The following is a 14,108-nucleotide window of genomic DNA, read 5'->3' as shown; positions in this document are numbered from 1 at the left end:
AATACATGAAGCATTATCATTCACAACAGTTTCTTCCAGCTACTTGTGGAATTGGGAGTCAATAATGGTGTTACCGCTCTTTATTCTATTCACCTCATGCTAAAAATTAATAAAGAGCAATGAAAAAAATAAATCTGTACTTATGGTACTGTATGTTTGGATGCGTGCTCTTTTATCTGCACACTAAATATACACTGAAACTAGGTAAAACAGTCTCCCCAAAATGTATGCTGTAAAATGTGGTAACCATAAAATGCAAGTGCTGGTTCCTAGTCACACGTGGTGATAGGATACTACCATACTAAAGATACACAATAATAGTGCCACCCAGTGTCCATTATGTTTATTTCACCAGTTTACTCCACACTTATATATACAGATCACTCAGTAGTGCATTAAGGATATGTACAATAGCCAGGACGTTCATCCACATGTCAGCCTCTTTCGCAGATGACCTCGATCACACTCTGCTCCATGGGTGCAGGGTCCAAGCATCGGTGGGCAGCACTACCCACCACCTCATCTAAGAGGCAATGGACTAGGTTCTCATCACTGACAAAGCGCCATAGATAGAGCTGCAGGTAGTGGCAATCTACCTGTATCTGCTGCAGACCAAAGCGGCCAAATGTTCGCAGGCGGACACACTCAAGGAAGGTCTTCAGGCTGATCTTTATAATACCAGTAAGAATGGAGACCTGAGATGAGATAATGGAGTGTTGTATAAGTATATATTTTTTTTATCCTAAAACATAAGCACCATACAAATGAAATTCTGAAAACCGTAAAAACAGATTAAAACTTAGCTAACATTATAAATGTGGAAGTGAAGTTTGGAAATCAGTTTCCATATAAAGATACCCAATACAATGTAAATGCACTAGTATGTTCTAATACACAAAAAGTTGTTACAGGTGATTAAAAGCATAGGAAACCATACCAGGATATAAACTGAAAGTTAACTTGTCCCCTACACACAGTGGAACAATCCATTTTAAACCAGTATGCAGCCTACCAATGCTGCACACCATGTAATATTCATAAGACCTGGCTAATATTCATGAGGTATTTGTTCCTACTGAACGAGCTACATTCTCATTAATACTGGTTCAGCCCACAGCATGCATGTCTTCATTGTGTTGCCCATAGTAACCAATCAGATTCTACTTAATATTTATCTAACGCCTTATAGAAGATAATAGCTAGAATGTGATTGGTTGCTATAGTCAACATCTTCACTTCTAAAAACCTGCACTTTAGTAAATATACCCCTAAGAGTAAAATAGTAAATGAATAAACTGCACTTTCAAAGAAAATTAAAACAACCACGTTATTATAATACTTATGGCTTACATTTATTTTTTACCTATTCCATTACAAATATTTTAATAGCATGTTCTTCTATTATAGTTTTAGCTACGGCAGTCATACAAAACAACCTTTAAGGCAAACAAACATTATGTGCGGTACACACTGGAAGGACGGATCGGCCATCCGACTGACCAGCTGACTGATCTAACAATTTGGTAAAGGTTATATACAAACGATATTGTGCGTACACACTTACCAATCAGCCGATGATATGTCTGGCCAGACAAACCAGTTGTGATGTCATTTTCACTGGTTTTTGTGGCCAGCATATGAGTTGTTCGTTTGGTCGTGTGTACACACAAGTAGATGTTAGTGATATATCTACACTATACATTGCATCTGCCGTGCAGCATGGCAATGCGTTATATCCATGAGAGACGTTGTTCACAGATATAGTGTGTGTACACACTGCCAGATGGTCTGTACAATATATTGTTCGTTGGCTGTGATAACGATATATCGTCCATTATATACCCTTCATTATTCCCCCAAAATGTTATTTGTAGGACACATGATCTGGTCCAAACAGCTGTTGTTGGTAAACAGTTCTACCAACGAGCAACTTCACCTACTACCCAAGCAGCTCTTCAAGATCTAAATATGAAGAGGTCAATTCAAGATTCTATATGCACATGCAAATGGGGATGTAGTTAGGAGACCGGCGGCCGCGATGCCACCGGTCTCAATACCGACAGGGTTATCCTGACAAGGCACTTAAGATAGGTGTGGAAATGCCGACGCCTATCTTAATCCCGATGCCGGAACACTGAAGGACCTCAGGCCGAACGAGGGTACGGGGCGCCCTTAGTGTTAGCCGCGGAGGGGGAGGGTTAGGTTTAGGAAAAGTAGGCAAATACTACCTTATTGAACTGGACGGTGCTGAAGATGTCTATTCTTTCTGAAAATAACTTCTGGATGTTATTGAGTAGGTTGGTGTCAAGAGGGGCACTAGAAGCAAAGACAATTCTTATTAGACTGCTGCCAATAAGGCAGGACAGAAAAGGTACGGTCTCTTCGATATATGTACCTTGGAGTGTAGCTCTGTGCATATCTCCCCTGTAGACGAGAGCTGCTATATACAGAGAAGGTGCGCTTACTAGAGTCACTGCTGTGAGCTTTTCGGACCCCTTCCTCATACAGGAGGCCCACCTGTGCAGACAAAAGATAGCCAGAGCTTCATTGGGTAGCAGACGGATTCATCCCACTTATGTGTGATTACAGCAGAGGCATGGAGAAAGCTGTGCGTAGCAAAACATTTTGCGTCACCTGCACGTCCACACCAGTGATATCCTCCACTACTCGCTTCATAACTGCTCGCACGTTCCGCGGCTCAATGGTTGTCACCCAGTCCCGGGTCTCAACACTCTTGCGCAACATTTGAGAAATGACTAAACCCTGAGACTTGACATACTGATTGAGGAGGCTCTGCGCAGTAGATCGAGCCAAGGAGCAGAGAGTACTAACTGGAGTGACTGGAGAGTGGTCCTGGGTAAAGTATGATGGGGAAAAAAAAATAATTAATAAAGAAAATCGAGTAGCTGACATTAATAGAGAAAAGTGGCACAAAAAAATAAAAAAGCATCCTAAATAGTTCAACAAAATAAAAAATACAAAAAATGTTTTATGGTAATTGAAATACATAATAAAATGTTCAACTTTTTAATAGCCACAGAACTTTTTTTGTTCCTTACCTGACCCAAAAACTGTTCATCTGTCAGAGTCAGTATGTAGCTGATAGTTGAGGTCTCATAGTCCAGGCAGAGGCGAGAGAGAAGCAACAAGAGCAATGGAGGAGTGTTGGCTCCCTTTTCTCCAGGGGAATCACAGAATTGCTGGGCTGTCTGGCACACAGACTTGATAAAAGCTACAATAAGACCCTCTCGGACACCCTGACTACAGAACTCACCCTGAGAAAGTGAAAGGAAGGATGAAAAAGATGATGGAGGAATTTGGAAAAGTGCAATGTGATATAACAGGCAGCAGGATGATGGCTGCAAACACAGGAAGAGCTACCCACACTTGTGCTTACCTTAAAGTATGGCTTGTCCGAGAATGCCACATCTTTAGCTGTGAACAGATGCACAGAAGCCAAAACAGATTTAATCTGGTTTAAAACAGATCCAGAGAGCATTGCCAGTAAATCCCCTAGTGCTGGTGCCTCCTTCCCAGGCACTCTCGGAGCTGCAAGGGCCTGTCGGACATCAGTAATACAACCCTGGAAGAAGTCCTTCAAGGCTTGCAAGTATTGAGAAAGCCGCTCCTGTGCTGCCCTAACCACAATCTCTGTGCCTCTCCGATTAAAACTGCATCCTGGTACCAACTTAGATGGTGCCTGTAGTCGTCTGTGGAACCGATCCAGTGCCCGCACTAAAAGTGAATTGTCTCCTGGATTCTTCTCTTGTCGCAGACGCTTCTCCACCAGCTCAAAATAACCTTTACTCAGCTCATCTAGGAATGTAGTAAGCTTTTGTTCAGCCATTTGAGCAGTGCTCCCTGACTCCTTACAGAAGAGGTTTTGGTATGAAGCTGCCAGAAGGCAGGCATCGCTGATAAATCCCCCACAGCCCCGGTCCACAAACTCCAGAATATCACTTTCCTCCCCAAGCTCGGAGAGGCGAGAGGCCAGGCGCCCACGCCCATGGGATAGGAATTCATCACACAGAAGATGAGCTGGTTCCTCCAAGCTGAGAAGGAGCTCCACACACTCAGAAAGGTCCTGTGGGGATGATGAAGGATCCCTGTACAAGACAGCCAGTTTATCAGTGCAAGATAATGATATGAAAAAAAAAAAAAAAAAAAAAGTACGAAAAGTCAAGCAAAGCAACTCATCTAAATTTACAAATCAACTTATAGGCATATAGGTACAGATATATTAAACAACCAGATCTTGAATCAAGATCAATTGAATCCATTTCAGGATATTAACATATACTATAATGAATGTGTTTTTTTTTTTTTTTTACAAGTTCGACTTCATGTCAACCTATTTCATTTTTATATTAAAACAAAACTATTAGTATTTGCTGTGAAATTAAATATTCAGCACGGTAGTTTAATATTTCTCTGTGTACGTATGTGGAGGAACATACAATCTCCTTGCTACTATATCTGAACTATATCTAACAATATAAAAAGAGTGGCAATTACCAACAGACGTGCACCTAATTGTGCCTAAACAGTGGTTTTCAAACTGAGATTTCATTGACTAAAAATTATATTCCGAAGTATACAGCGTGCGTAGTTGAACATGTATATTGTAGAAATGGTGCTAGCGCTATGGGTAAAAGTATCAACTATGATTTATAACAAAAATAGAGTGAAATGTTCATAACAAAAAACAGATCAATTTAATAAGTCTTCATTCTAGCACCCTGCACCTGTCACAACCCGTGCAGTTCCTCTTTCCTGCCTGGGGTGTCGCACTCTGCTCTGGTGCTTCTAGCACACTATGCTGATGTAACAAACTGCTGATATACTGTACAGACCAACCTGTGCTAGAAGCACCAGAACAGAGTGTGACACCCCAGGCAGGAAAGAGGAACTGCACGGGTTGTGACAGGTGCAGGGTGCTAGAATGAAGACTAATTTAATACAGACAGTAAAAAACATTAGAAATCAATAAAATGGAAATAATTAAAAAAAAAACAAAACATGGAAATCAGATCTGATTAACTGTAGCAGACTGAGGAGCAATTATATTCACTGGTGAGTGTGTAACTGTGTAATTGAGTTCCTGAATGTGTATTTATTGTAATGTACTAGCTGATTTAAAAGCTGCACTCCCACAAAGTGTACAGACCACTACGAAATACTTTAGTGCACATAAGCGTTCTGTATGGCCAAAACCTCTATTATCATGCATAGGGGGAGGGTTAGGGTTAGGCTGCGGGGAAAGGAAAGTTAGGGGGAAGGTTAGGGGTTAGGACACTTACCTAATTGGGTCGGGATTCTGACTGTCGGGATGCAACTGTAGGTATTCTGACTGCCAGCATCCCGACCGCCGAAATCCCTTACCCAACCCGTAACAAGTATAACTATAATAAGCAGAACAATAGTCACAAACTGATAGTCAGGAAAGATGAGCACGAAAGGCGGTTGGTTGCCTTATGACAGAACCAATCAGTGCGAATATGGAGTTGTATGGTCACATATTACATTTAATGAAATCTAAAAATTATATTTAAAGAACAAATAAACAGGAGTCTCTTGAATCTTGAACAAAGGATTCAAACCTCATATATACTACTCTGGTGCATATTAGGGTAGGTCAGTAGCACAAGGTCTTCTTTTTACTGATGAATAGATCTTTTTTTTACCAATGGGTAAACTTAACATTTGGCAACAAGATGTTACTTCCTTCCAGTCATTTCTGCTTTTACCCACATTGTTTTCTATGCATTGCAAACCTACTCTCTTCTATGGCTGATACATAAACTTATGGCTATAGGACCCCTTCTCCTTATTTACCCCTCAATCCTTCACAAAATTCTGCATATGTCCTCCTTTCTTTTGTAACCCGTTTAAATATATTAAGATTTCAGAGTAAATAAAAATTGATGCCAGTACCTGAATCTCTGACGCAGTGTGTCTGCCAGACCTGCCATGATAGCTTGGCAGTCGACTTGGATGCCATGGAAAGATGGCATGTGCTGGTACTGATGAAGTACACTGCGGGCTTTAGCATGGTAGGACACAGCCTGGACATACGCACCGAGTTCAATGCATTTCTTCAGGCGAGCTGGGAGCTCAAACAGGAACTGCAGCTTCCGCAGGAGGGCATGGACACCTGGAGGACAACAGTGCTAAAGGCATTAACAAAGGCATGATCTGGGATATTACACTTACCATTTAATGTTTCCTTAATGGAAGTCTCCAACCTTCATTTCACTGCCTCCCAGAACAATGATGATTAGACAAATTATCAGTGATATCTACTAAGATCAACATACATGATCAGCTAGGAGCAGATGAGTGTCTCCTGTGCCTTTCCTCCATCATTATCTTATGTCCTATATGTGCCATCAAATACAGCAAGCTATGATCCCTTAGTAGATTGCGGGTCTGCAAACTCATCAAATGGCCTCTATACATCTAGAAACCAGATTCTGTGGGTTACAAGTACTCTAGTAGCTCCAATACCCTGAGCACCCCTTAAATGCTTCTCTTTATTGGTTCCAGCCTGAGATGGACACACTCTTATCTGTGATTCTTTGTTTGATAGGGCTGACAAACTCATATCATAATAGGATAGCAGAAATATTTAATATGAATTGCTTAATAATCAAGTCTTTATGGGAAATACACACATAGTCAAACTTACAATGAGATTTCAACACAAATGATTCCCAAAACAGGAGAAACCTCCAGGCATTCCATCAATATTGTATGTGCATATTATTTCCCTCTTGAAGACCATGTAGTGTTTCAAATATATACAGTAACAAAAGTCATCAACAAGCACACAAAACAGACAATGGGAAAAGCAGGAATACTAGTCCTTTCTCCCTACAGTTATTTAATGGTCTTTATTTAATTTTATTTATTAACAGTTTCTTGTATAGCGCAACATATTCCATTGCACCTTACAATTATAAACATTGAACAAAACTGGGTAATAACAGACAGACGTATAGGTAGGAAGGCCCTGCTCGCAAGCTTACAGTCTATGGTCTTAACTACTTTGTCAAGGGAAGTGGCTAATCTACAGGACCTGATGTTTAAATACTAAGTAATTGAAGAGCCACCGATCTAATATAATTTCAACTATAATTTGGCGATTAGTGTGGATTTCCATCTGGACAAGTATAACACAATCATTTGCCCAGCTGCTGCCATCCCTATATTGAGTCATACATTTCATGTGCTTTATACTGAGAGCTAACTTACCAGGTGGTACCCCAAAAGACTCCAATGTGACACAACCAGCTCTCCCCTAACTGCTACTGTCATAAGCCATTAGAAAAAAGTAACAATCAGTATGTTTACTGGCTTATGACAGTGTGGTGGGGGGAAATATTGTGTCTTGTCTGGATAACTGATCAGCCTATAAACTGTCAGGCATCTTTGGCCAAACATGTACTAAGAAACCTTACATTTAAAACCATGTTAATTATTGCAGTCTATTATAGATATTTTGATCATTTGTATTCTTAGTGCTTATAGTGTGCACCTGCTCCTCCCCCCTCTCCTTTTTGCTGTAGAACTACTGGTCTCAGCATGGTAGCACCTATTATCATGTTTAATATTAGGATGTGCAGCCCAGCCCCTCCCATTTCCTGTGTGTATGTATTTAAGGTACATTCTGAAGGTGAGACCCCTTCTTTGGGCTAGCACTCTTCCTGCCTGCCCCAGGTGATTTTAACTGGTATGGGTCCTTGCATTGCAGTACACACATCTAATGGGCTCTATGATAGGTAAGTCCTAGATAAATTAGTGTGTCAGTATTAGAGATGTTAGGGACCCACCTGTATAAGGTTCACCGTGACGTGGTAGGTGGGCAAACATCTTTGGCCAAACATGTACTAAGAAACCTTACATTTAAAACCATGTTAATTATTGCAGTCTATTATAGATATTTTGATCATTTGTATTCTTAGTGCTTATAGTGTGCACCTGCTCCTCCCCCCCCCCCCATCTCCTTTTTGCTGTAGAACTACTGGTCTCAGCATGGTAGCACCTATTATCATGTTTAATATTAGGATGTGCAGCCCAGCCCCTCCCAACTTACATTCTGTGTATCGCTGTCTGAGAGGCACATATGGGATCAGTAGCTGGCAGGGATTGCTGGTCCTTGTAGTGCCATACAAGAAGCTTTTGGAGTACCTCCTGGTAACTCTCAAATTAAAAACACATGAATGCATGACCCAATATAGGGACTCTCTCATTGTTTATAGTTAGGGACACCCTTAGCAGAAGCATCATGATTTGGCAAAAGTTTATTATATGTTTGCAATGTGTGCAACTAAGTTTCTGCATATTAGCTGCACACAGAATATTGGCTTCATACAAGTATATGGCAGTATGCCGGGAGACAATATTGTGTTTTTATGATCTAGATAACGCCTCCATTTCAAGCACCTGCCTCAGCCTAGAAATTGATTTGAGCAACTTCCATTCTGTATTTCTGTGTTTCCTTCTGCCCTCCTACATTGGTGCTCAGTGCATCTGCCAGAAACTGTTTGATATTGCTCCCTACAGTTAGATTGCTGCACTCAATGGTTTTAACGCTCAGAGTTATTCAATGACTTGCCAATTTCCACGAGTAGTAAGCCCACGGCTAACGCGTATTTACTCATAGTTCCTGGGTTAAATGCTCCGAGCTATGGTATTACCCCGCGTGGGTAGTGTGGGGTAATTCCATAGTTGCAGTAATTGAATACAGCCGCGCATTAAGTCCTGCGGCGATTGCATCTGCCCAATAGAATCTGTTGTGCAGGAACAAGAGGGCATCTTCCTTGTCACATGGAGGTTGCACTGACATCATCAATGTTGTCTCTCTGTGATGGAAGCTAAGTGTTTAAATACCTCTATAGTCTCTAATATGAACTTAGAAGATAAGAACTCCATATGCATAGTAAGATAAAATTACAATAAAAACTGTTTTAATTCACAAAATTAGTTTTTAAACTTGTAATAAAGCACATATGTTGGTAACACTATATACATTCCAAATGTTGAAGGGGGTTAAATAAAATTGATCTTGGCTCAGGAGTTTAGTAGATATTTCCTTTGAATGTAATGAAAAACATTCTACTCTACTACGGTGTCATCACCTTATTCACTGTAATATTATTTTGACAGCTAGATGCATGTATGTGTTTGTGGGTGGGAGTATGGAAACAACCTCAAATTGAAATTCTCAAGGCTAGTGCCTAATATGATGTTGTTGTTCTGCATAATAAACCTCATGAATTATTTAAAGGATTGTTGATCACCACCGACAATGCCTGTAACATGATCTTTGAGATAAATGGATTTTCAGCAAACATAGATCTCTTTAAATGTTCTGATGCATGTCCTGTTCCTATTTCATTTTCTATGTAGTCAATTTTTTTTAATTTAAATAGAGAATGGTATCATCAAGTTTCAGGCTTGGCCATGGGAACCACCTTGGCCTCTACTTAGCGATTGTCCTCTTGGGGATACTTGAGCTTTACATATATTCTGAGCAGAATTTATTTAGATCAAGGATCAAGAGGGGACCAAATTAACAACATCAGTGACATAATATTTTAAAGGTACTAACCTCCATAGTCTGAATGTTGACATGTACATAATGTTGACAATGCGGTTTTGTATGCAGTTTTTAACTAACCATGACCCTAAAATCCGGTGCAGATATTCTGATGTCGACATATCGACATTCTGACTGCATACCCAAATCTAGAACACCCAACTATCAAGCTTAGTACCATGCAAACACTCTTTGAAACTGCACCTCATATTATTGGTGTGCTATCCCTCACTATAACTCCCCTCTGAGATTAATGATACGTATCATAACTAATGATTACATCAAGGTATGGCCACTCACCACTAAGCTTGGTGATGTGCTGGTGTCTCTCCTGTAGGGTACTGCTGATGCGAGCACTAAACTCAGTAATTACCGCCATGTTAGTTGCCAGTCCATCCATCTCATCCTCCATCTTTTTAAAATCATTTTTCATCTTACGAATGGTGTCTGAGGAATTGCAAAACAGTTATCATCACTTAGTCCTGTGGATAAACTTTATAATATACCCATTATATCTGGTATTTCTTGTATCTAAGAGGACAGATAATTGTCTACCCTGTAGCAAATATAAGTGAGCTATTAAGTTGTCCCTCACACTGCAGCTCATAGTGACCCCATTCTCCCATATACCAGTCCAGGATTTACCTGTTGCAGATATGAATTTATTATAATTCTCATACACCAATGTCTGCATGTCGCTGTCCAAAGCTCGTATCTGACGAACCATATCGGCTTCAATGTCCATCAGTTCAGCTAATGAGCTCTCTTTCCTCAGCTGCTTATACAAATATACAGATTAAAAAAAACAATTAGATGAATCAGCAGATATCATTGAACAGACTACTGTACGAGAATATAATGTACACATATACTCCACATTATGGGGATTTCAAAATCCAATTGGGTATTGAGTAAGGCGCTGTAGCCTATGGGCTACATAAGACAAATCTAGCCAGGAGAGGGTTTCATAGGAACCCTCCCCCGGCAATGGCCGTCACACGTGTGGTCTGTAGATGGCGCATGCACAGGAGTCCCGGAACAGGAGTGAAGAAACCGCTGAATCGGTCACCTGACTCCCAGCACATCACAGGGATGGGCTCCTTTCCCTGTCCCTGAGGGTGCATTTTGTTACATCCCTGCGATATGATCGCATCCTGCAATGCAATCATGGGTGCTAATATCGCGCCCAGATTGCATTGCAAATGCAATCATTAATTGGGGAGGAATTCCATTTGGCCGGCTGCATGTGATGTGCAATTCTTCCACTGTTATCACAAGCTTTCTCTCACACCCCACAGAGGTACACAGATAAACTTGAGATGTCAACACTACCATAACTGGCATATACTGTATGTACATAGCAGTACATCACCAGCAACTGAATTCCCTCCATAGAATTGCAACCAATATAAAAAGGGAAGTAGTACTGTGCAATATTAAAAGCCCATGGACATTTCCTGGGGGAAATTTTCATTACTTGGTGCCTTCACCAGAAAGCAAGGCCAGTTGGCAACTATGCATCTAGGTCCTTCATTAGTGCTTTGTATTTGACCTATATAGATATATACCTCAACAACAGCAAGGTTGCCAGCCGTCAGTAAACTTAAGGACAGTCAGCAAAACCGTTGTCAATTTTGCATCCATCACTTAAGGGGCCTACACACGGTCAGATTTGTCAGATCATTGATTTTGTTGAACGATAACGATGAACGATTTAATCAATGATTTGAACGATTTTGTGAACGATGAACGATTTCTGACAGTATTAAATTGAATGAAATCATCCAAATCTTATTGCAAACAGTCGATATCAGATATCGTTATCTGACATGCGGGAACGCGCATCGTTGGTTGATGCATGCCCCACATTTCAAAGATATGAACGATTTTTACAATTGTTATCGTTCAGATCAAATCTGACTGTGTGTATGCAGCATTAGACGACTTTTTGAACAATCCGACCAAAACCAGGAGGTTGTGGTCGGATTGTTCAGAAAGTCGTCTAATGGATAGTTGGCAAGGACCAGCAATGCGCGTACATGCTGGGTCCTTGCCGACCCCGACTATCTGTGGAACATGCTGGTCAACCTGACGACGATCGTCAGGGTCCACATGTTCACACATAGGTCGGTCTCCTGCACTGAATGCCGTTCCGTGCCCCACCGACCTGAAGGACTGAACGCCAGACGATCAGTTTTTCAGGTCGCCCAATGGATAGGCCTCTCAACCCTACCATTTAGATAGTTTGCTACAGACAGTCTAAGGTTTTTCCATTGATGGAGAGGTCTGATGTGTCTCTGCCATCGATGGCAGAGGTAGAGCAATTCCCCTCTCCTGAAACAGTGGCACACGGTGCTTAGCTCTTTCTTCTTCCCTGATTGTCCAGTCACATTCATGTGACCCAAAGAACAGACCTGGGTCAAACTATCGATGGCTTTGCATCAATGGTTTCCTGCCATTGATCAAAAGTACCAATGGCACCCTCGATGGTGAACCATTCTGATGGCGATGCCAAATTATCACCTTCTTACTTTCTGATTACAAGACAAGGGACAAAGCTAAGAGAAATGACTAGGGGATGTGGCTAAGGAAACATGGCTATGAGGCGTGGACAGTGATGTCTCCCACAACACAACCCAGAACACTAGCTGCTGCCAGTGACATTACAGTGACAGGATGCAAAAATCTAAGTTCCTCTTTTCAATCCCCTCCGCGCTCATGCACTGTTAGTTAAAGCTGTAGGTAGTGTGCAAGCTAAGTTTTATTGGTTACACAGCACAGAGGTCATGGCTTCGATTCCCACCATGGCCCTACCTGTGTGGAGTTTGTATATTCTCCCTGTGCTTGCGTGGGTTTCCTCCCGGGTACTCCGGTTTCCTCCCACACTCCAAACATATATACTAGTAGGTTAATTGGCTCCCAAAACAAATTAACCCTAGTGTGTATACATGTGATAGAGAATGTAGATTGTAAGCTCCACTGGGGCAGGGACTGATGTGAATGGCCAAATATTCTCTGTAAAGCGCTGCAGAATATGTGTGCGCTATATAAATAACTGGTAATAAATAAATAATAATTGTGCACCGTGGGATTGTGAGGTTAAAGATGGCACTGCCAATTCCCAGATATATGAGGTCCGGGATTAGTTTTCGTCTGGACGTTGGACATTTTCTGATTACCAGACTGTACAGAGTGATCCCTGACGGGTGTAACCCTACTGCCATTATAGAACTACCAAAGCAATCCTGACTTCCCTGATCCCTTCCTCTCGCAGAAGCTCTTCACTGTTGAAGAAGTATAACATAACAAGGTGTTAGGAAAATGTACTGACATGTAACCTGATTTTACTAAGGTGTCAGTAAGAGGAATTTGCATGGGGTGGCAGACACAGGAGCCGGCTATGTGGTTGCCGTGGCGGCAGTGCACTGTGCATGGAGAAGTGGTTTCGGGTGTGATGTGATTGGACAGACTCTGTATGTTCCTGTAACGTCACCTTAGTGAGGTACAGCTCCGGGCTGAAATGCACCCCATCGATATCCGTAGGCTCCAGCAGCCTCTCCCCGCCCTTCCCTTCCTCCGTTATTCCATAATAAAGCTTCAACATTCCGTGAGCCTTCCTTCTCTTGCCTGCCTCCTCTTCCTCCTCAGTTCCACCGGTGGCCGCCATCTTTCATATACAACAGCACGGCGACATAAACATAACCGCGCATGCGCATTGCGTCCATACCAGCGCATGCGCAGTGTGAGACTCACGAATTTCCCCCTCCGGCCGAGTCAGACAGCAGCAGCCAGGCATTACTAGTACTAGTACCTACGTGTACAACGCGTGTGGTGCAGTGACACATCGTGCGTGTATAGGAGTGACTAGTGGCGAGAATGAACTTTATATAACCGTGAGCTTGATGCCTGACATTTTCCACTAGTGTGTCAGCTCTGTTCCTCATCTGTCATGCTGTAGTCTGAGATGTATAGGCAGGGTTGGACTGGCCCACAGGGGTACAGGGGGAAATCCCCGGTGGACCCCACTGCCCCAACACATGCTCTGATGTCAGGTTCCAGACTGTGCACTGAAATCAGGGGCAGAACTTTGGGAGAAAATAGAGGCACCTGCCGCCGGGTGCCAGCACTGAAGGGGCACCTCCTCCATTGCCCACAATATATTCATCCCACTTAGGACTGTAAATATGTACCCGGAGTGTACCGTCATGGCCGCCCAATACATGGCACCCCTTCCCAGCACCATATACTATGAGATAGATAGAAAGATAGATATGAGATAGATAGATATATAGATAAATATGAGATATATAAATAGATATGAGATAGTTATATATGTTAGATGATAGATATGCACCATATTTATTTTTTCTTTCTTTTAGGGGGGGCACCAAATTATAACTTGCCTCCGCGCGTCTGGGATGAACGTACGCCACTGACTCAAATTATGCATTGTTACTCTATTGTAGCGTCAGTTTTATGGTCAATATCAGTCCAAGCCTCTATGGGG

At 41.9% G+C, this 14,108-nt stretch overlaps 1 protein-coding gene across 1 annotated transcript; it reads right to left on the bottom strand.

Annotated features, from left to right (window-relative positions):
• Nucleotides 1–328: 328 nt before the first annotated feature.
• On the bottom strand, nucleotides 329–13,363 carry VPS51 (VPS51 subunit of GARP complex). The gene is made up of 10 exons (XM_088480131.1): nucleotides 13,095–13,363; nucleotides 10,247–10,376; nucleotides 9,902–10,048; nucleotides 5,935–6,154; nucleotides 3,398–4,106; nucleotides 3,060–3,275; nucleotides 2,635–2,853; nucleotides 2,396–2,517; nucleotides 2,229–2,316; nucleotides 329–695 (listed from the first exon to the last, which is right to left on the bottom strand). Exons 1-10 carry the CDS (start codon nucleotides 13,266–13,268, stop codon nucleotides 435–437), a joined length of 2,286 nt encoding a protein of 761 aa, XP_088336257.1. The 5' UTR covers nucleotides 13,269–13,363; the 3' UTR covers nucleotides 329–434.
• Nucleotides 13,364–14,108: the final 745 nt, after the last annotated feature.

The sequence above is a fragment of the Taudactylus pleione genome, unplaced genomic scaffold (assembly GCF_031769625.1).
Source record: "Taudactylus pleione unplaced genomic scaffold, aTauple2 ptg000250l, whole genome shotgun sequence".
NCBI classification, from domain to species: domain Eukaryota; kingdom Metazoa; phylum Chordata; class Amphibia; order Anura; family Myobatrachidae; genus Taudactylus; species Taudactylus pleione.
Note: the sequence above shows the minus strand (reverse complement) of the source record. Positions and strands in the feature narration are given on the sequence as shown.

What these genes read in the sequence shown, in the direction of transcription:
- VPS51 (XM_088480131.1), bottom strand. Translation starts at nt 13,268, where the DNA reads ATGGCGGCCACCGGTGGAACTGAGGAGGAAGAGGAGGCAGGCAAGAGA. An exon ending in ATGAACAGTTTTTGGGTCAG is followed by an intron (nt 2,854 to 3,059) that starts GTAAGGAACAAA and finishes TACTTTACCCAG; the next exon opens with GACCACTCTCCAGTCACTCC. An exon ending in GCACAGAGCTACACTCCAAG is followed by an intron (nt 2,317 to 2,395) that starts GTACATATATCG and finishes CTTTGCTTCTAG; the next exon opens with TGCCCCTCTTGACACCAACC.